At 43.5% G+C, this 22038-nt stretch overlaps 1 protein-coding gene across 1 annotated transcript in view; it reads left to right on the forward strand.

Annotated features, from left to right (window-relative positions):
• The window catches only part of LOC110496661 (transcription factor Maf), a 75128-nt gene that overhangs the window by 8809 nt on the left and 44281 nt on the right, over positions 1-22038 (forward strand). Inside the window, exon 2 of the mRNA XM_021572682.3 lies at positions 2438-2511. Coding sequence (XP_021428357.1) covers positions 2438-2465 — 28 coding nt within the window. The 3' untranslated portion in view covers positions 2466-2511. The remainder of the gene's footprint in view (positions 1-2437; positions 2512-22038) is intronic.

Raw genomic sequence — 22038 nt, forward strand, 5'->3', positions numbered from 1 at the left:
AGGAGATGGTGATTTTTCAAAAAAGCCTAGTTTGTGCATCACCATCGCCAGTTATCACTAGCTAACAAGGGAAGGAAACGGCTAGCTAGCTAACTTGATTCTTCTTGCATGTACTACTTAAGTTAGATAGTATTTCATTGGTGTAAACCTGGACGAGAGAGAGTTTCCTTCCACCAAGTCACATTGAGATTGACTTTATAATTTAAACCTAACCGAGCTTAATCTTAGCTCTGGAGAACCTAAGGCCATACAGACATACAGTAGGGTTCTCATTTAGATAATTGACCACAGTGGGGTTAATGTGTACAGCTGTCCCTATGCTCTGTTGAACTGCTAATAATCACTGTGTGCAAGACGCTTTTGGAAATGCTACTTTCATATCAAACCAAAATGATTTTACAAATCCAAAATATTAATTTACTGTGCACCGTTTTAATGCAGATTCCCACAGAGGTGTTTTACGTTGCACTTCCTGAGCTAATGGGAACTTGGAAAGGAACCAAATAAACCTGTTGGCTGGAAGCTGTATTACACCAACAATCTCAGTGGAAATCTGTGGTAAAACAGCGTATATTTTGTAATTGTAAAGCTATTTTTGGATCATAATTAAGTTGAATGTTCAAGGTTTCCAAAACCGTATCGCAATCACTGATCAATTGCTTCTAGATAGAGCATTTCACACTTCACCAAAATCACCTCAGCTAATCAAATTGGACATGGAATGACTCCATTGTCGCATTGGAGTCTTGAGAAGGGCTAACCTAACCTATGACCTGACCCAGTACCTTATGTATTACTGCGTGACATCCCGAAAAACACAGAAAACTGAACAACCCAAATGGCTCCTTGCCTCCCATGCATGCTTTTCTAACACTGAAACTGAAACTAAATAATATAAAAAAAAATGTTTTTAGAAACTGAGTGGTGTGAGACCTGCATGCTGATTGGCTGACAGCCGTGGTATATCAGACCGTATACCAAGGGTATGACAAAACATGTATTTTTACATTGGTAACCAGTTTATAACAGCAATAAGGCACCTCTGGAGTTCGTGATATATAGCCAATATACCACAGCTAAGGGCTTTATCCAGGCACTCTGTGTTGCGTTGTGCGTAAGAACAGCCCTTAGCCGTGGTATATTGTCCATACACCACACCACCTTGGGCATTATTGCTTAAGTATACAACTAAAACTAAATAAAGCCTTGAAAATTAGGTCTCTTCCCTCTCTCTCTCTCTCTCTCTCTCTCTCTCTGAGCCAGTCTAACAGACATTGATCTCCAGCCAGACAATGTGACTCGGTGTTGTACAGCTCTTCTTCCGTCTCTCTCCTCCTTTCTCCTCTCCTACTCTCTCCTTTATCTGTACCTGGGAAAGACCCTGACCTCACACACTTGTGCCATGTCCTAGCCTTCTCTGTGTGTTTGTGTTTCCTTGAAATGCTGCCAGCAGGCATATCCCACACCAGTGTGTGCATGCACATGTTTGTTCACATTTTGTTCTTGATTATATCTACCTATGGCTTATTCATCTGCCCGAGATCTGAAAATAAACATTAGTTTCTACGGCTCTGGTCAGCTTCACACTGATCAGCACACATTACCAAATAACAGGACTCAGTAGGCTACTGCACCTCTAGTCAATAGAGTGAGAGGCTGAAAAACAGCTTCTATCTCAAGGCCATCAGACTGTTAAACAGCCACCACTAACATTGAGTGGCTGCTGCCAACATACTGACTCAACTCCAGCCACTTTAATAATGGAAATTGATGTAAAAAATGTATCACTAGCCACTTTAAACAATGCCACTTAATATAATGTTCATGTACCCTACATTACCCATCTCATATGTATATGTATATACTGTACTCTATATCATCTACTGCATCTTGCCATCTTTATGTAATACATGTATCACTAGCCACTTTGAACTATGCCACTTACATTTACATACGCTACATTACTCATCGCTACATTACTCATCTCATATGTATATACTGTACTCTATACCATCTACTGCATCTTGCCTATGCCGTTCTGTACCATCACTCATTCATATATCTTCATGTACATATTCTTTATCCCTTTACACTTGTGTGTATAAAGTAGTAGTTGTGGAATCGTTAGGTTAGATTACTCGTTGGTTATTACTGCATTGTCGGAACTAGAAGCGCAAGCATTTCACTACACTAGCATTTACATCTGCTAACCATGTGTATATGACAAATAAAATGTGATTTGATTTGATTTGAAGTGTTCAGGTTGTGGGTTGTTCCCATCCTGCTCTCTCCCTTTCTCTCTATCTCTATTTTTCTCTTTCTTTCCCTTATTCACCTTCCTCTCCCTTTTACAGAAGTTCAGTGCATGTTTTAGTGAAACAATGTTCTGCCCTTTTTACTGTGTTTTAATCCTTCCGTTTATTATCACTATCCTCAGGACGTCGAGAAAGTTCCTCCATCTGTGATAGTGACCCCTGAACCCTGCACATGACCCTTGACCTGGAGTCTAAGGTAACGTCAGCCATCTCATTCTTTTTCCTCTTCAGTTCACTGCTCACCATAGTTTTTTATTGTTTGTTTATTGTTGCTATTTGTAATACTTGTTAAACAAATACAGGTATTTTGCATTTTATGTTCAATTGTACAATTATACTGAAGGATATACACTGAGTGTACAAAACATTATGAAGACCTGCTCTTTTCATGACAGAGCTATGATCCCTTATTGATGTCACTTATTAAATCCACTTCAATCAGTGTAGATGAAGGGGAGGAGACAGGTTACAGAAGGATTTTGAAGCCTTGAGACATGTGTATGTGTGCCATTCAGAAGCACAATGGGCAAGACAAAATATTCACTGGTTTGAGTATGTCAAGAACTGAAACGCTGCTGGGTTTTTCCCACTCAACAGTTTCCCATGTGTATCAAGAATGGTCCACCAGCCAATTTGACACAACTGTGGGAAGCATTGGAGTCAACATGGGCCAGCATGACTAAGGTAACCTGCCTAAATGACTACCGACCCATGGCACTCACGTCTGTAGCCATGAAGTGCTTTGAAAGGCCGGTCATGGCTCACATCAACACCATTATCCCAGAAACCCTATACCCACTCCAATTTGCATACTCACCCCAACAGATCCACAGATCAACAACTAAACACCTCCCTCTGCAACTGGATCCTGGACTTCCTGACGTGCAGCCCCAAGGTGGTAAGGGTAGGGAACAACACATCCGAGACGCTGATCCTCAACACAGGGGCCCTCAGGGGTGCGTGCTCAGTCCCCTCCTGTACTCCCTGTTCACTCATGACTGCATGGCCAGGCACGACTCCAACAACATCATCAAGTTTGCCTATGACACAATGGTGGTAGTAGGCCTGATCAACGACCAAGATGAGACAGCCTATAGGGAGGAAGTCAGAGACCTGGCAGTGTGGTGCCGGAACAACAACCTCTCCCTCAACGTGTTCAAGACAAAGGAGATGATTGTGGACTACAGGAAAAGGAGGACCGAGCAAGCCCCCATTCTCATCGACGGGGCTGTATTGAAGCAGGTTGAGAGCTTCAAGTTCCTTGGTGTCCACATCACCAACAAACTATCATGGTCCAAACACACCAAGACAGTCGTGAGGAGGGCATGACAAAGCCTATTTCACACCAGGAGACTGAAAAGATTCGGCATGGGTCCTCAGATCCTCAAAAGGTTCTACAGCGGCACCATTGAGAGCATCCTGACGGATAGCATCACTGCCTAGTATGGCAACTGCTCGGCCTCCGACCGCAAGGCATCACAGAGGGTAGTGCGTATGGCCCAGTACATCACTGGGGCTAAGCTTCCTGCCATCCAGGACCTCTATACCAGGCGGTGTCAGAGTAAGGCCCTAAAAATGGTCAAAGACTCCAACCACCCTAGTCATAGACTGTTCTCTCTGCTATCGCATGGCAAGTGGTACCGGAGCACCAAGTCTAGGTCCAAAAGGCTTCTTAACAGCTTCTACCCCCAAGCCATACGACTTCTGAACAGCTAATCAAAGGGCTACCCAGACCCCTCTTTTACACTGCAACTCTCTGTTTATAATCTATGCATAGTCACTTTAACTTTACATATTACCTCAATTACCTCGACTAACCTGTGCCCCCGCACATTGACTCTGTACCGGTACCCACTGTATATAGCCTCGCTATTCTTATTTTATTGCTACTGTTTAATAATGTTTTACCTTTTATTTTTTATATTTCTTACATAACACTTGTTTTTGTTTTTTTATTAGAACTTATTAAAGCATTGTTGGTTAAGGGCTTGTAAGTAAGCATTTCACTGTAAGGTCTACCTGTTGAATTCGGCGCATGTGACAAATAACATATGATTGGATTTGATCCGTGTGGAATGCTTTGGACACCTTGTAGTCCACGCCCCAACGAATTGAGGCTGTTCTGAGGGCAAAGGAGGTTCAACTCAATATTAGGAAGGTGTTCCTAATGTTTTGTACACTTAGTGTACATATGAATAGTATTTACATTTTGTATTATTATCATTGACCATAAAGATTGTTGAAAAAATATTTACCAAATAATTGCCCGTTTCTCTTGTAAAATGGTTTCACTATTTTGCAAAATTATTTTGCACATTTTAGTAGGGGTTACATTTGCTGATTTATTTGGAGATTTTATAGAAATGGTTTACAATCTTCAGTGATAGAAACACACATCCTCACCTCAGAACCTTTTCTGTTGATTTGTTTCGATTTGAGCTGATTTTACCACAGTATGTAACCCTCTGAATGTGTCTCTATAAAGTGAGCTAGTCCAGGCGATAGGCTGGCCTCTGTTTTCTGTACCTCTGGTGAAGCTGTGTGTTGACAGTCTGTGTGTTCTGGTTTTGCTGGAAGCCAGGGCTAGCTGTATGGGAGAGTGGGGTAAGTTGAGCCACCCTTCTTTCTAGGAAACCATACACAAAATTAATAATTTGACAAAATATTTAGGAAGAGGTCTTCATTTCATGGAGTCTGTGAAGGATGAAAACACATGGAAAAAGTGGTAAGCAGGTTAGGTCCATAAAAGTAGATAATAAGCTTCAATATGAGGTCCTAAACCTGACATGAAAGTGCATCCTTGTAGCTGTCTGGGCTGATATAGTCCAAATGTTTGCCTTGGGGTAAGTTGAGCCAATGGCAAGTAGAGCAAATTAAAGTGTTTTCTTCCCAGGTGTAATGCCTGGCATTATTGCTGGGATTTGAGGTAACAACAGGGCCTATGTTAAAAGTATTTTTATAAGTACAAAGGGTGTTGTAGGTGTTAAAACATGTTTAAAATTATTATTATGTTGAATTGTGTTTGGGAAATAGAGATAGACATGGTTTTAAAAAGTTAGTGGTAATATTTCATTCAGTAAAGACATTTGTAGGCGGCTTAACTTACTCTGTCCCGCAGCTCAACTTACCCCATACCTGGGGTTGTGCCAAGTCACCACTTGTTTTGGAGAAGCTATGTTTTGAAAATGTTTACATAAAATCTGCTTATTTCCAGGGATACACAACATCCTGAAATATATGTAGATATTTTTGGTCGAAAAAATACTATATTTCCCTTGATGGAGTGATGCTGAATGTAAACAATGGCTCAACTTACCCCACTCTCCCCTACAGGCGCCATACAGCTAGGCTAAGTTCAGGAGGACATCTTTCTTGTTAGGACGTCTTTCACCCTCTATATATTGTGATTCACTAAAACACAAATCTCCTAATAAAACCCTCAGATCTCAATTTGCAGACATATATGAGGAATTTCAATATGGACAGTGACTGTACATGAGCTATTCTTTGAGGATTGCTACAGCATGTTTTTGACAGGCTTTTGTCTCTGTGGCTTGTGTCTGTGACAGGATGCAGTTCTCTGTCTGGTGTCTTACAGTACTGGCTGGAAAGTGACATGCCCTCTCTCGCACCCTAGTGCTCATAGGATAGGGTCACGACCTTTCACCTCTCAGCTGACCCTCGAACCAACGTCTCAGTCTCCTGTCTCCACGGATCACATTGACAGATAGATGGACGGGTGGGAGTATGGGAAGAGTGAGGGACCGAGGGACAGACGGAGGGAGAGAGGCAGGGAAGGAGGAACCTCAGTATCATGACAGACAAGCAGGCATTGAAGGATGAAATGTGGAAGGAGCAATGGAGGGTAAGAGGGAGGACTAAGGGAAGGAAATAATTAGGGATGAAGGGATCTGGCAGTGGGTGCAGCCAGACAGACAGGTAGTCAAGCAGGCAGGCAGATAGGGAGAGCGGAGCCAGAAAGTGACCTTACTATTGTTCCAGTAGGATCGAAGAGCTTACTTAAAGGCCTGGTCAATGTGAAGTATCACCCTCACATAGCACTGAGTCTGAGATAGCACCCTCACATAGCACTGAGTCTGAGATAGCACCCTCACATAGCACTGAGTCTGAGATAGCACCCTCACATAGCACTGAGTCTGAGATAGCACCCTCACAGCCTGACAACTCGTCACCACTGTAAAACCATGTCCTCATACACACCAACAGACACAGTGTGCGTCCACTTTGGTAAAAACCCCATGAAAATCTGGACAGATTCAACATCAGTGTCACAGTTGCCCTGTGTGTGTTAAGTGTACACTAAGGAATTGTGTGGCAGTGACAGGGTTAACATACATTTGTGAAATATTACAAAGCAGTGTGTGTGTGTGTGTGTGTGCGTGTATGTGTGGGAGTGTGTGTGTGTGTGTGTGTGTGTGTGTGTGTGTGTGCGTGTGTGTGTGTGTGTGTGTGTGTGTGTGTGTGTGTGACATTAGGACACCTGCATACTTCAGCATTTTTTGCCTGTCAGGAATTCTGAGGTCACTGGTTGGGGGAAAGGGGAGGTGGGAATGGAAGAAGGAGAGAGGAGAGAGAGGGAGAGGAAGGAGAAAGGGCGATTTTTAGAAGCAGGCTTAAGCTATAGAGCATATTACTCGTCAGGTGTGTGTGTGTGTGTGTGTGTGCATGTGTGTGTGTGTGTGTGTGTGGTGCCTCCCAAGCTGCCAGCAGGCAGGTCAGGTTATTAGAGGACACAGACACAGCAACGTGTGTGTAAGTGAGGAGGGACTGTGTGTATATACAGTATGTATTTTTCTTCATTATTGCAGTATTTGTCTTTGTCTCCTTGGACAGTAAGATCCATGCATATACATTATACATAATATCTCAGAGCAATGCCATAAGCCAAGCTTTTTAACATCGCCCCTCTTCTCCTTTCAAATGATGTTAATGTGCAATGCTGTGTCTCTCTCCTCCCATGTTTCTAATTGTTTGAGTACGGAGCCCAAATATAGTTGTTTTATTCAGATGTATCTTAATTAGTCTTCGGTACAGTGTGTGCTGCGTACATGAGTGTTGCGTGAGGTGTGAGTTGAAGAGGAGGGGGGAGTCACCTCAGAGACACGGTCGTCTTCAGGTAGTGAATGTGTGTTCACAGCTTGATTAAGCAAGATGCAGTGATTAGTTGTGAGTTAGTGCATTGTATTTCCCCTGAACTATCATAGCCTTAGGGTCTTCCTTTAGCCGACAGTGTACCCTCATCCTCCTCCCTCTCTCCTCTTTTCTTCTATGTTTGTACTCTCCTCAAACACACACGCTGACACACGTCTCCTCCTCATTCCCCTCTTCTCCTCCCTCGCCTCTCTTCTCTGCAGTGTCTCCCCAGCTCTAGCTTGTTAGCTTTGCACCTTGGCATATAGTGCATCCATATCATTGTGTGTTTATGTGTGTGTGTGTGTGTGTGTCACCTATCCCTCTTCATAGAAATGTTTTTTAGTCTCTGTGCATCCATATCCAAGCTGCAGCCGTCCATCCCCTCTTTCTGAAACTGTTTATTCCCCTCTCTGAGACCCAGCACAGGGCACACACACACACACGCACATAGGCACGCACACACACAATCACACACACGCACATCCTTCTCCTGTTTGTTATCTTGATAAATAACCAGGCTGCAGGGAAACTGCTGAATTCTATCTTTCTCCCTCTATTTCCTGACATCCATTTTAAGTTCTGCAAGGGAACTAACTAACAAACAGAGATAAATAATGAAAGGCTCGTGCTGAACACACTCTGCTGTTCCCATACAAACACACGCATGCACGCACGCACACGTTCCTCCTCCATGAATCTGCCCTCATCACCTTTGTGTATGACACACACATAATGGCTCTGATAATCAGATGCATTGGCTGTGTTTTCTGATATGATCACATACTATATATCGCTTGGTTGCTTTTTATATTGACCCATCTCTCTCTCTCTCTCTCTCACTCACACACGCACACACCCTCTGTGTGGTATATAAACAGAAGTCTTCCTATCCGATACGACACCTCATGTATTATTTTAACAATGTATAGTGTGGTGCATGAAAAGGTCACTCCCTGAGAACTAACTCCATGTAAATGTAACAAGATGTATGGACTACACACTGCAGACTCTTGTCACAGTTTGTGTTTTACAGTGTGGTATAAAGAGGGACTCATATACCCACTAGAGTTGGTGCATCATGACTGTGTGTTGAGGATACAGTAGTACTTTGGCAGTAAGGTTTATACAGTGTTTGAATGAAATGAGTAAGTGTTGTGTGTTTATCACATGTACTATAAATCACTCATTCATGGGTGGTTAATTAAGAGAAAATGTGAAAATAAGAGATTAATAGTCATTATAGTCATTTCATTGTACATTCATTTAATGTTCTCGCTTGTGGTCTTGATAAATGAATTATAGAGAGAAAGAGACAGAGAATTCAACATACCAATTAGGATCTGGCTACGAATACTTTAATCAGTTATAGAACCCATTGCCCTTTATGGTTGTGAGGTCTGAGGTCCACTTACCAATCAAGAATTCACAAAATGGGACAAACACCAAATTGAGAGTCCGCATGCAGATTTCTGCAGAAATATACTGTGTACAACGTAAAACACCAAATAATGCATGCAGAACAGAATTGGGCCGATACCCACTAATGATCCAAATCCAGAAAAGAGAGGGTCAATTCTACAACCACCTAAAAGGAAGTGATTCCTAAACATTCCATAAAGCCATCACCCCTACAGAGAGATGAACCTGGAGAAGACTAAGCAAGCTGTTCCTGGGGCTCTGTTTACAAACAGACCCCACAAAGCCCCAGGACAGCAACACAATTAGACCCAACCAAATCATGAGAAAACAAAAAAGGGAATTACTTGACACATTGGAAAGAATTAACAAAAAAACTGAGCAAACTAGAATGCCATTTGGCCCTAGACAGAGAGTACACAGCGGCAGAATACCTGACAATTGTGACTGACCCAAAATCAAGGAAAGCTTTGACTGTGTACAGACTCAGTGAGCATAGCCTTGCTATTGAGAAAGATCGCCGTAGGCAGACATGGCTCTCAAGAGAAGACAGGGTATGTGCACACTGCCCACACAATTAGCTGGAAACTGACCTCCACTTCCTAACTTCCTGCCAGATGTATGTGTCATGGCTGGCTGAAGGACTGGACCAAGGTGCAGCATGGTAAACATACATTTTCACTTTATTTAAAAATGACGCCTAAAAAAACAAGAACAAAAAAAACAACCGTGAAGCTTTGGGCTCTGTGCCCTGAACAACTACAAAGTTAACTTCCCACAAAACAGGTGGGGGAAAAGGGTACCTAAGTATGGTTCTCAATCACAGACAACGATAGACAGCTGTCCCTGATTGAGAACCATACCAGGCCAAGACATAGAAATACAAAACATAGAAAAAAGGACAGAATGCCCACCCTAGTCACACCCTGGCCTAACCAAAATAGAGAATAAAAAGACTCTCTATGGCCAGGGTGTGACAGTATGGCCATATTAGAGACACATATTTCCCTCAGATTTCATAGACCCACAAAGAATTCAAAAAACAAATCCAATTTTGATAAACTCCCATATCTATTGGGTGAAATACCACAGTGTGCCATCACAGCAGCAAAATGTGTGACCCGTTGGCACAAGAAAATGGTGAAGAACAAACAACATTGTAAATACAACCCATGTTTGTGTTTATTTATTTTTCCTTTTGTACTTTAACTATTTGCACATCGTTACTACACTGTATATAGACATAATATGACATTTGTAATGTCTTTATTCATTTGGAACTTGTGTGAGTGTAATGTTTACTGTTCATTTTTGTTTATTGCACATTTGTTTATTATCTATTTCACTTGCTTTGGCAATGTAAACATAAGTTTCCCATGTCAATAAAGTCTCTCAAATTGAAATTTTAATTGAATTGAGAGAGAGAGAGAAAGAGAGAGAGAGAGAGAGAGATGTATCTGGGTGGATAGTTAGATTGAGCCAGCCGCAGAGACTATATATCAGTTGTGCGGTCTACATCGACTAACTCCCTATTTCTCTCTCTCTCTCTCTCTCTCTCTCTCTCTCGCGCTCTCTCTCTGCTAGATTGACTTATCACTGACGCTTCTCCCTCTCCCCTCCTCAGCACATGCTAGCTAGAAAGATTCCTCCCTGTACACAGTAGAGAAGACCTACAGACTGAATAATGGTTCTTAACTGTTGGCTCTCTTTTCTTCTGCTAGCATGCAATATTTTACAGCTATTGTACATTACAGAAACACAAAGCCACTGTGTCTTTCTAAATAGCCTCTGGACTTTGTACTATTCTCACTTGTCCCTGATTTCTTTTGGTAAAAGTGATTGCATTTGTAGTCTGTGAGTACATTTACATGCACACTAATATTTTGATATTAAACTGATTATGGCAGTAGGCCAAGTAAATCAAATCAAATCAAATTGTATTTGTCACATGCGCCGAATACAACCTTACCGTGAAATGCTTACTTACAAGCCCTTAACCAACAATGCAGTTAAAGGAATAGAGTTTAAAAAATATTTACTAAATAAACTAACGTTTAAAAAATCTAATCAATCAAACAAAAAGTAACACAAGAAATGTACATGCCAATAACGAGTCTATATAAAGGGGGTGCCTGTACCATGTCAATGTGCAGGGGTTCAGGTTAGTTGAGATCATTTGTAAAGTGACTATGCATAGATAATAGACAGTGAGTAGCAGCAGTGTGAAAACAAAAGGGGGGAGGCTTTTGGTCCTAGACTTGATGCTCCGGTATCGCTGCCGTGTGGTAGCAGAGAGAACAGTCTATGACTTGGGTGACTGGAGTCGTTGACCATTTTTAGGGCCTTCCTCTGACACCGCCTAGTCTATAGGTTTTGGATATCAGGAAGCTTGGCCCCGGTGATGTACCTGGCCTTACGCATTACCCTCTGTAGCGTCTTACGGTCAGATGCCGAGCAGTTGCCATACCTGGCGTTGATGCAACTGGTCACGATGCTCTCAATGGTGCAGCTGTAGAACTTTTTGAGGATCTGGGGACCCATGCCAAATCTTTTCAGTCTCCTGAGGGGGACAAGGTGTTGTCGTGCCCTCACCACAACTGTTTTGGTGTTTGGACTATGATAGTCTTTTGGTGATGTGTACACCAAGGAACTTGAAACACTCAACCCACTCCACTTCAGTCCTGTCGTTGTTGTTAATTTGGGCCTGTTCAGCCCTCCTTTTCGTATAGTCCACGATCAGCTCCTTTGTCTTGCTCACATTGAGTGAGAGTTTGTTGTACTGGCACCACACTGCCAGGTCTCTGACCTCCTCCCTATAGGCTGTCTCATCGTTGTTGGTGATCAGGCCTACCACTGTTGTGTCGTCAGAGACCTGGCAGTGTCTGACGACACTTAATGATGGTCTCTCCAACACTTAATGATGGTGTTGGAGTCGTGCTTGGCCACGCAGTCGTAGGTGAACAGGGAGTACAGGAGGGGACTGAGCACGCACTCCTGAGAGACCCCGGTATTGAGGATCAGCATGGCAGATGTGTTGTTGCCTACCCTTACCACCTGGGGGCGGCCCGTCAGGAAGTCCAGGATCCAGTTGCAGAGGGAGGTGTTTAGTACCAGGGTCCTCATCTTAGTGATTAGCTTTGTTGGCACTATGGTGTTGAACACTGAGCTGTAGTCAATGATCAGCATTCTCACGTAAGTGTTCCTTTTGTCCAGTTGGGAAAGGGCAGTGCGATTGAGATTGCGTCATCTGTGGATCTGTTGGGGCGGTATGCAAATTGGAGTTGGTCTAGGGTTTCTGGCATGATGGTGTTGATATGAGCCATGACCAGCCTTTCAAAGCACTTCATGGCTATCACCGTGAGTGCTACGGTCGGTAGTCATTTAGGAAGTTTACCTTTGATTTCTTGGGCACAGGGACTATGGTGGTCTATTTGAAAAATGTATGTATTCCAGACTCGGCCAGGGAGAGTTTGAAAATGTCAGTGAAGACACTTGCCAGTTTGTCCATGCATGCTTTGAGTACACATGCTGGTAATCCGTCTGGCCCAGGGGCTTTGTGAATGTTGACCTGTTTAAAGGTCTTGCTCACATCGGCTATGGAGAGCGTGATCACACAGTCGTCCGGAACAGCTGGTGCTCACATGCACGCTTCAGTGTTGCTTGCCTGGAAGCGAGCATAAAAGGTTATTTAGCTCGCCTGGTAGGCTCGCATCACTCGGCAGCTTGCGGCTGGGTTTCCCTTTGTAGTCCGTAATAGTTTTCAAGCCCTGCCACATCCGAGGATGGAAGATTCAATGTTAGTCCTGTATTGACGCTTTTCGTCTCAGGGCATTGCGTGATTTCTTATAAGTGTCCGGATTAGTGTCCCGCTCCTTGAAACGGCAGCGCTGACCATGGCTTCTGGTTGGGAAATGTACGTACGGTCACTGTGGGGACGAAGTCGTTGATGCACTTATTGACAAAGTCGATGACTGAAGTGGTATACTCCTCAATGCCATTGGATGAATCCCGGAACATATTCCAGTCTGTGCTAGCAAAACAGTCCTGTAGCGTAGCATCCACGTCATCTGACCACTTCTGTATTGAGTGAGTCACTTGTACTTGTACTGATTTAGTTTTTGCTTGTAAGCAGGAATCAGGAGGATAGAATTATGGTCCGATTTTCCAAATGGAGGCTGAGAGTGAGCTTTGTATGCGTCTCTGTGTGTGGAGTAAAGGTGGTCTAGAGTTTATTTTCCTCTGGTTGCACATGACATTCTGGTAGAAATTAGGTCAAATGGATTTAAGTTTGCCTGCATTAAAGTCCCCGGCCACTAGGAGCGCCTCTAGGAGCGAGCAATACCTCAAGACTTCTTTAATATTAGACACCGCGGACCAGCAGTTATTGGCAAATAGACACACACCCCCGACCCTCGTCTTACCAGACGTAGCTGCTCTGTCCTACCGAAACACGGAGAAGTTAGCCAGCTCTATATTATTCGTGTCATCATTCAGCCAAGTCTCGGTGGAACATAAGATATTACAGTTTTTAATGTCCCGTTGGTAGGATAGTCTTAATCGTAGATCATACAGTTTGTTCTCCAATGATTGCACGTTGGCCAGGTATGCAATAGTTAAACCTGCTCTGTTTATCATAATTGGCATAAGGTCACATTTGAAGTAAGCTTACACCAGTTAAAATACCTGATTTTCTGAGCAATCTTTTGAATTATTAGGACATGTAAACAGCTTAATCAGAGGTCCAGCTTGTGTATTTGATCTGCGCAAGTGCCAGCACCAGCCGAACAAGCCTCCCTCTTTAGCGCGAGTGAAGTGAGTTCGGAAAACTGAATGTATGCATCTTAGAAATAGTTTTCAAATACAAACTGCATATGTCCCAACTCAGAATCAAATAGGCTTCACAAAAATATCATGGCGCTGTGGTAGAATGTTTCTTTAGCTTGGCGATTTTCTACATTTATCAAGTGTCCAATCAGGTGGCCTGATTTCAGATGTGTCCATGTAAATTATTAGGAAAGCATGTAAATGTTTAAATCAAACTATTATATTAATCTGACTATTCACAATAATTGTATTGTTGTGTGCATGTACAGTAACCGTACTCAGTGAATTGATGTAATAAAGCTACTGTTCATTGCCGGCCGGCTGGCTGGCTAAACCAAGGCTGACCACTGCATTGCCTGTATCAGTTCCCTCAGACCTGGTGTATCAGCAGGGCCAAGCAGGCAGGTTATATACAGAGAATCAGCCTGGCCACTGGTTTTTAAATGAGTGCTAAAACTTTCATGACAGGAAAAAGGACAGGTTCTGGTGATGGAGAGGAGGGGAGGGGAGGGGAAGGGAAGAGAGGAGGGGAGGGGAGAGGAGGGGAGGGGAAAAGAGAGGAATGGAGAGGAGGGGAGGGGAAGGGAAGAGAGGTGGGGGAGAGAAGAGGGAACACACACTCCTAATAGACCACAGCAAATCCTTTAATGCATGCTCCGATTGAGCACATACACACACACCCTCACACAGTGTTTAACAGGCAGGTATTCCATGGAGAAGAGAGGGTTTTAATGATTGGGGAAGTGATTCCCAGCAGCTCTGCGCTCTGGTTTCCCAGTCCTCCCCTCTGTCGATGTCTCTGATAATGATGTCAATGAGAACGGATGCAGGGAGGGATGGATGGAGGGAGGGTAGGAGGAGATGATTAGAGACATACTGCTAATCGCTAGGCCACAGAGGAATCTCTACCGCAGAGAGAGAGAGAGAGAGAGAGAGAGAGATTCTGTGTGTGTTCTAAAACACTAAAACGCTGAGTACCGGGTTTACTACTTTAACTGCTCCTGTTGTCACAGACACTTAGGGGTTAACTCTCCCTTTCCCTGTCTGCTTCACTCTCTCTGTTCTGTTAGTGAACATTTTAGAAGTGTGCTCAAATCTTACATAAACAGGGCACTGTGCCCTTCTCACTTTCTTCCCCCTCCCCCCTCTCTCTCCTTTCTCCCCTTCTCCCTTCCAATTTCCCTGCTCCTGTGCTTGCTCTACTGCTCTGGGTCAAGGTTGACACATACAGCACAGAGAGAGAAGAGGCATGAGGGAGGTGGAGCGAGAGAGAGAGAGGTGTCAGGGCACTCACTTTTGGCACACTGTGTGAACATACTGTATGTACAGCAGGGTTCCCCAAATGGCGGCCCGCATGCCGAATTTGGACCGCAGGTTAATTTATTTGGCCCCTCCAAGTTTTCAGATCAAACCATTTTGTATTATTATTTTTTAGTTGTTGAACATTCAAGACTGTAAAAACACCAGTAAATCAACTACAAGTGATTTTAATTTTGGAAATCTGTTACAAAGTATTCCCACGCATAATAGAGAGATATATGTGATCGTATACCATTTTATTTATTCAGGTAAGTTGAATTATTCAGGTAACACATTCTCATTTACAGCTATGACCTGGTTAATAGTTACAGGTGAGAGGAGGAAGGATGAACGAGCCAATTGTAAGCTGGGGATGATTAAGTGGCCATGATGGTATGGGGGCCAAATTGGAAATTTAGCCAGGACACCAGGGTTAACAACCCTACTCTTACAATAAGTGCCATGGGATCTTTAGTGACCACAGAGTGTCAGGAAACCCATTTAACATCCCATCCGAAATACAGCACCCTATACAGGGCAATGTCCCAATCACTGTTCTGGGGCATTGGGATCTTTTTTATTGACCAGATGAAAGAGTGCCTCCAACACCAATTCCAGCAGCATCTGGTCTCCCATCCAGGGACTGACCAGGACCAACCCTGCTTAGCTTCAGAGGCAAGCCAGTAGTGGGTGTACAAATGTAAGCAAGTTTTGAAATGTTTATGTTTTAGTCAAATATTATACCTGTTTGGGCTTCTTACAGTCAATATACAGTGTACAAATGATTTGAAATTATGTTGCGGCCCCGTGACCATCCACTCAAGAAAAAAATCAGCCCAAGGCTAAATCTAGTTTATCTTTATTTAACTAGGAAAGTCAGTTAAGAACAACATTTTATTTACAATGAAGGCCTACCCCAGCCAAACCCAAACAACGCTGGGCCAATTGTACACCGCCCTACAATCACAGCTGATTGTAATACAGCCTGAAATCGAACCAGGTTCTGTTGTGACGCCTCTAGCACAGAGATGCAGTGCCTTAGACCACTGCGCCACTCGGGAGCTCCAATCAAGTTGATGATCCCTGCTGTACTGGCTCTACAAACAAATCCCGGAGAGAGATCTCTCTTTATCTTTATCTGCCTGCCTCTCGATCTCTCTCTTATAGTACAAACATGCACAGGTCTATTTTAGAACAGAAATGTTAGACACTTCCAGCAGGAGTAAATCCTACCTGCTCACAACAACACTTTATTTATGCTGAAAAGCTACAAATCAGAGAAAAAAACGGTTTTACATTGATTTATATTATTTTCTGTCTTTCTCATTTGCTTGTACTGTATCTGTTCTAGTGTTCCATGAGTTCCATTCCCCCAGTACTCTCAAGTGATTGGCTGTTAGATTTAGGGGGCGCTGACCTGCTGTCAGGGTTAGACTGGCTGGGCCAATCAGAATCTTGACAGGAGATAGACAGGAGAACACCGGCGAGACAACTCACCCCCTATCCCACCTGTCTCACCCCATACCTCACCTTCTATCTCACCTGTCTCACCCCATACCTCACCCCTATCCCACCTCATACCTCACCCCCTATCTCACCTGTCTCACCCTATACCTCATCTTCTATCTCACCCCATACCTCACCCCCTATCCCACCTGTCTCACCCTATACCTCACCTTCTATCCAACCTGTCTCACCCCATACCTCACCCCTATCCCACCTGTCTCACCCTATACCTCACCTTCTACCTTCACCTGTCTCACCCCATACCACACCCCTATCCCGCCTGTCTCACCCTATACCTCACCTTCTATCTCACCTGTTTCACCCTATACCTCACCTTCTATCTCACCTGTTTCACCCTATACCTCACCTTCTATCTCACCTGTTTCACCCTATCCCTCACCTTCTATCTCACCTGTTTCACCCTATTCCTCACCTTCTATCTCACCTGTTTCACCCTATACCTCACCTTCTATCTCACCTGTTTCACCCTATTCCTCACCTTCTATCTCACCTATTTCACCCTATTCCTCACCTTCTATCTCACCTGTTTCACCCTATACCTCACCTTCTATCTCACCCGTTTCATTCTATACCTCACCTTCTATCTCACCTGTTTCACCCTATACCTCACCTTCTATCTCACCTGTTTCACCCTATTCCTCACCTTCTATCTCACCTGTCTCACCCCATACCTCACCTTCTATCTCACCTGTAAGCCGCTCCTTGTAGGGCCACACAGCTTGTCAGAGGTGATGTGTGTGTGTTACGTCTGAAGCTGAGGGAGTTTGTAGAGGAGGTTTAGTTTGCAGTGTCGCAGAAAGATTGACTGACTGTGTAAAAACAAGCATATTTTAATTGTGGGATTTCATGTAATTTGTGGCAGTTATTTTAATAGTAATGAATGTTTTATCAATAGTAAATAAAGGGGGCTGATAACGCTGGACTGTTAGGGTTAGGGTTGGACCATATGGGGCTCACATCACACACCCCCCCACACAAACGCACGCACGCATGTACACACATACACATATAGAAGAGTAGAGCGTGAAAGGTCAAGTCCACATTTCTACAGTCCCACAGACGTCACAGAGGTCATGGAAAGGTCACCATGGGGTCAGAGGAGAGGTCATAGATCAGGCTGATCAGAACCAAAAGAGAAAAATGTCCCCGTTTTAGTCTACGTTTCATTCATATCCTCTTGATGTTTTTCATGTGAACCTTTGTCTAAGCATGTATTATTGGCAGTGAGGGCATTTCAATTTTATTGCATGTCAGCAGAGTTGAAGTTTGCAAAAATAAATTGAAATGTTATTCTGATGATAGTTTCAGCATCAACATATGCAATATGTAGAGGCTATCCAAATAAAGAAAGTTTTAAATATTTTTTATCTCGCCTCTCACATTGGGTTTTATGTAAATAGATAAGATGGTGTTTTATTCCAAATCATAGGAATCTCCTGTCGCATCCCAGTCTCTACATAATAACCTCCAGAATCCCCCCCCCCCAACCCCCACACACACACTGCATACACTGCATATTGCAGACACTGCACATTTCCTCTCTCAGGGGGGAGAGGCTTAGATCAATGAAAATAAATACTTTTCTTCACATAATGAGCCGAACAGGGAGAGGGAGGAGGGTAGGGAAAGGGGTAAGGGGTAAGGAGAAGGGGATAGGGTGAAATACAATAAGGAAGAGGGGTAAAAGCACGTACGACATCTTCTTGTGACTCCCAAACCCGCATGCAGGAGTGTAATCATCTCCTGAAACTAATTAGCATAACGCAACGGACGTAAATATCCCTAGAAAATATTCCTATTCATGAAAATCACAAATTAAATATATTGAGACACAGCTTAGCCTTTTGTTAATCACCCTGTCATCTCAGATTTTCTAAATATGCTTTACAGCCAAAGCTGGACAAGCATTTGTGTAAGTTTATCGATAGCTTAGCATAGCATTATGCCTTGCTAGCAGCAGGCAACCTTGTCACGAAAATCAGAAAAGCAATCAAATTAAATAGTTTACCTTTGATGAACTTCAGATGCTTTCACTCACGAGACTCCCAGGTAGATAGTCAAAGTTCATTTTTTCCCAAAATATTATTTTTGTAGGCGAAATAGCTCCGTTTGTTCTTCACGTTTGGCTGAGAAATCACCCGGAAATTGCAGTCACGAAAACGGCGAAAAATATTCAAAATTAGCTCCACAATATCGACAGAAACATGGCAAACGTTGTTTATAATCAATCCTCAAGGTGTTTTTCTAATATCTATTCGATAATATATCCGTCATCGGGACAATTCGTTTTTCAGTAGCACCGATTGGAGTAATGGCTACCTCTGTATTTTACGCGATAATCTCTCTCGGAGCCACCATGTGACCACTTACGCAATGTGGCTGCCTACGGCTATTCGTCAACAGAAATGCGTAAAACTACGTCACAATGCTGTAGACACCTTGGGGAATACGTAGAAAGCGTAAGCTCGTTGATGGGACATTCACAGCTCAATAGGGACTCATTGGAACGCAGCGCTTTCAAAACCTTTCTCAGGCTTTCGCCTGCAACATCAGTTCTGTTATAAGCACAGACAATATCTTTACAGTTTTGGAAACGTTAGTATTTTCTATCCAAAGCTGTCAATTATATGCATATTCTAGCATCTTGTCCTGACAAAATATCCCGTTTAATTTTTTTCCAAAAATGAAAATACTGCCCCTAGAGTCGCAACAGGTTTAAGAACATACAGCTGGTGGGTTATACACTCTATCGGCAGGACAGAACAGCAGCCCATACCTCAGGGCGAAGGCCTATGCAAATATGTGAACAACAGCTGGTGCAAAATATCTAGGGAAGTCTTGAAGTTTTGCTCACTTGAGGTAGAGTATCTCATGATAACCTGTAGACCCCACTATCTACCAAGATAGTTTTCATCTGTATCTGTACACCACAGACCGATGATGGCACTTAAACCACGCTCAATGAGCTGTATACCGCCATAAGCAAACAGGAAAACGCTCATCCAGAGAAGGCACTCCTAGTGGCCAGAGACTATAATGCATGGAAACTAAATCAGTTTTACCTAATTTCTATCAGCATGTTAAATGTGCAACCAGAGGAAAATAACTTCTAGACCATCTTTACTCCACACACAGAGAATCATACAAAGCTCTCCCTCGCCCTCCCTTTGGCAAATCCTGATTCCTGCTTACAAACTAAATTTAAAGTAGGAAGTACAAGGAAGACTCGGTCTATAAAAAAGTGGTCAGATGAAGCAGATGCTAAGCTACAGGACAGTTTTGCTATCACAGACTGGAATATGTTCCCGGGATTCCTCCAATGGCATTGAGGAGTACATCACATCAGTCATTGGCTTTATCAATAAGTGTATTGAGGACGTCGTCCCCATCATGACTGTACGTACATACAGTGCTTTGCACAAGTATTCACCCTCCTTGGTGTTTTTCCTATTTTGTTGCATTACAACCTGTAATTTAAATGGATTTTTATTTGGATTTAATGTATTGAACGTACACAAAATAGTCCAAATCGGTGAAGTGGAATGAAAAAAAGTTAAAATCGGAAAAGTGGTGCGTGCATATGTATTCACCCCCTTTGATATGAAGCCCCTAAATAAGATCTGGTGCAACCAATTACCTTCTGACGTCACATAATTAGTTAAATAAAGGCCACCTGTGTGCAATCTAAGTGTCACAAGATTTGTCACATAATCTCAGTATATATACACCTGTTCTGAAAACCCCCAGAGTCTGCAACACCACAAAGCAAGCGGCACTATGAAGGCCAAGGAGTTCTCTAAACAGGTCAGCGACGAAGTTGTGGACAAGTACAGATCAGGGTTGGGTTATAAAAAAATATCTGAAACTTTGAACATCCCACGGAGCACCATTAAATCCATTATTAAAAAATGGAAAGAATATGACACCACAACTAACCTGCCAAGAGAGGGCCGTACACTTTAAGCCGTACACTCCACAGAGCTGGGCTTTACGGAAGAGTGGCCATAAAAAAGCCATTGCTTAAAGAAAAAAATAAGCAAACACATTTGGTGTTCGCCAAAAGGCATGTGGGAGACTCCCCAAACATATGGATGAAGGTACTCTGGTAAGATGAGACTAAAATTGAGCTTTTTGGCCATCAAGGAAAATGCTATGTCTGGCGCAAACCCAACACCTCTCATCACCGTGAGAACACCATCCCCACAGTGAAGCATGGTGGTGGCAGCATCAGAAGCCATGGATTACAGGCAACATTCACACTGAGCTAAATGGTAGAGCTTCCGCTTTCAAGGACCGGGACTCTAACCCTGAAGCTTATAAGAAACGCCATGCCCTCCGACGAACCGTTCAAACAGGCAAAGCTTCAATACAGGACTAAGATCAAATCATACTACACTGGCTCTGACGCTCGTCTGATGCTGCAGGGCTTGCAAACTATTACAGACTACAAAGGGAAGCACAGCCGAGGGCTGCCCAGTGACACGAGCCTATCAGACGAGCTAAATAACTTTGAGGCAAGTAACACTGAAACATGAATTAGAGCATCAGCTGTTCCGGACGACTGTGTGATCACGCTCTCCGTAGCCGATGTGAGTAAGACCTTTAAACAGGTCAACATTCACAAGGCCGCAGGGCCAGATGGATTACCAGGATGTGTACTCCGAGCATGCGCTGACCAACTGGCAAGTGTCTTCACTGACATTTTCAACCTCTCCCTGTCTGAGTCTGTAATACCAACATGTTTCAAGCAGACCACCATAGTCACTGTGCCCAAGAACACTAAGGTAACGTGCCTAAATGACTACTGACCCGTAGCACTCACGTCTGTAGCCACGAAGTGCTTTGAAAGGCTGGTCATGGCTCACATCAACACCATTATCCCAGAAACCCTAGACCCACTCCAATGTGCATACCACACCAACAGATCCAAAGATGACGCAATCTCTATTGCACTCTACATTGCCCTTTCACACCTGGACAAAGGAACACCTCTGTGAGAATGCTATTCATTGACTACAGCTCAGCGTTCAACACCATAGTGCCCTCAAAGCTCATCACTAAGATAAGAACCATGGTACTAAACACCACCCTCTGCAACTGGATCCTGGACTTCCTGACAGGCCACCCCCAGGTGGTAAGGGTAGGTAACAACACATCTGCCTCGCTGATCCTCAAAACGGGGGTCCCTCAGTGCGTGCTCAGCCCCCTCCTGTACTCTCTCTCTCATGACTGCACGGCCAGGCACGACTCCAACACCATCATTACGTTTGTTAATGACACAACAGTGATATTATTATTTGTGCCCTGGTCCTTCATACAAGTCGGGTTGTGACAAAAACTCACACTCATTCTTATGTTTAATAAATCGTATAGAGTGTGTGTGTGGCAGGCTTACAATGATGGCAAGAACAACACGTGAGAGTGTGCTGACCCTGGTGCTGGAGGGGGTACGCAGCTGGAGGTTGAAGGTTTGAAGAGGTGCGGGACTATAAAAAGTTTGTGA

The sequence above is a fragment of the Oncorhynchus mykiss genome, chromosome 2, assembly GCF_057628025.1.
Source record: "Oncorhynchus mykiss isolate SJ-2025 chromosome 2, ASM5762802v1, whole genome shotgun sequence".
Classification (NCBI taxonomy): domain Eukaryota; kingdom Metazoa; phylum Chordata; class Actinopteri; order Salmoniformes; family Salmonidae; genus Oncorhynchus; species Oncorhynchus mykiss.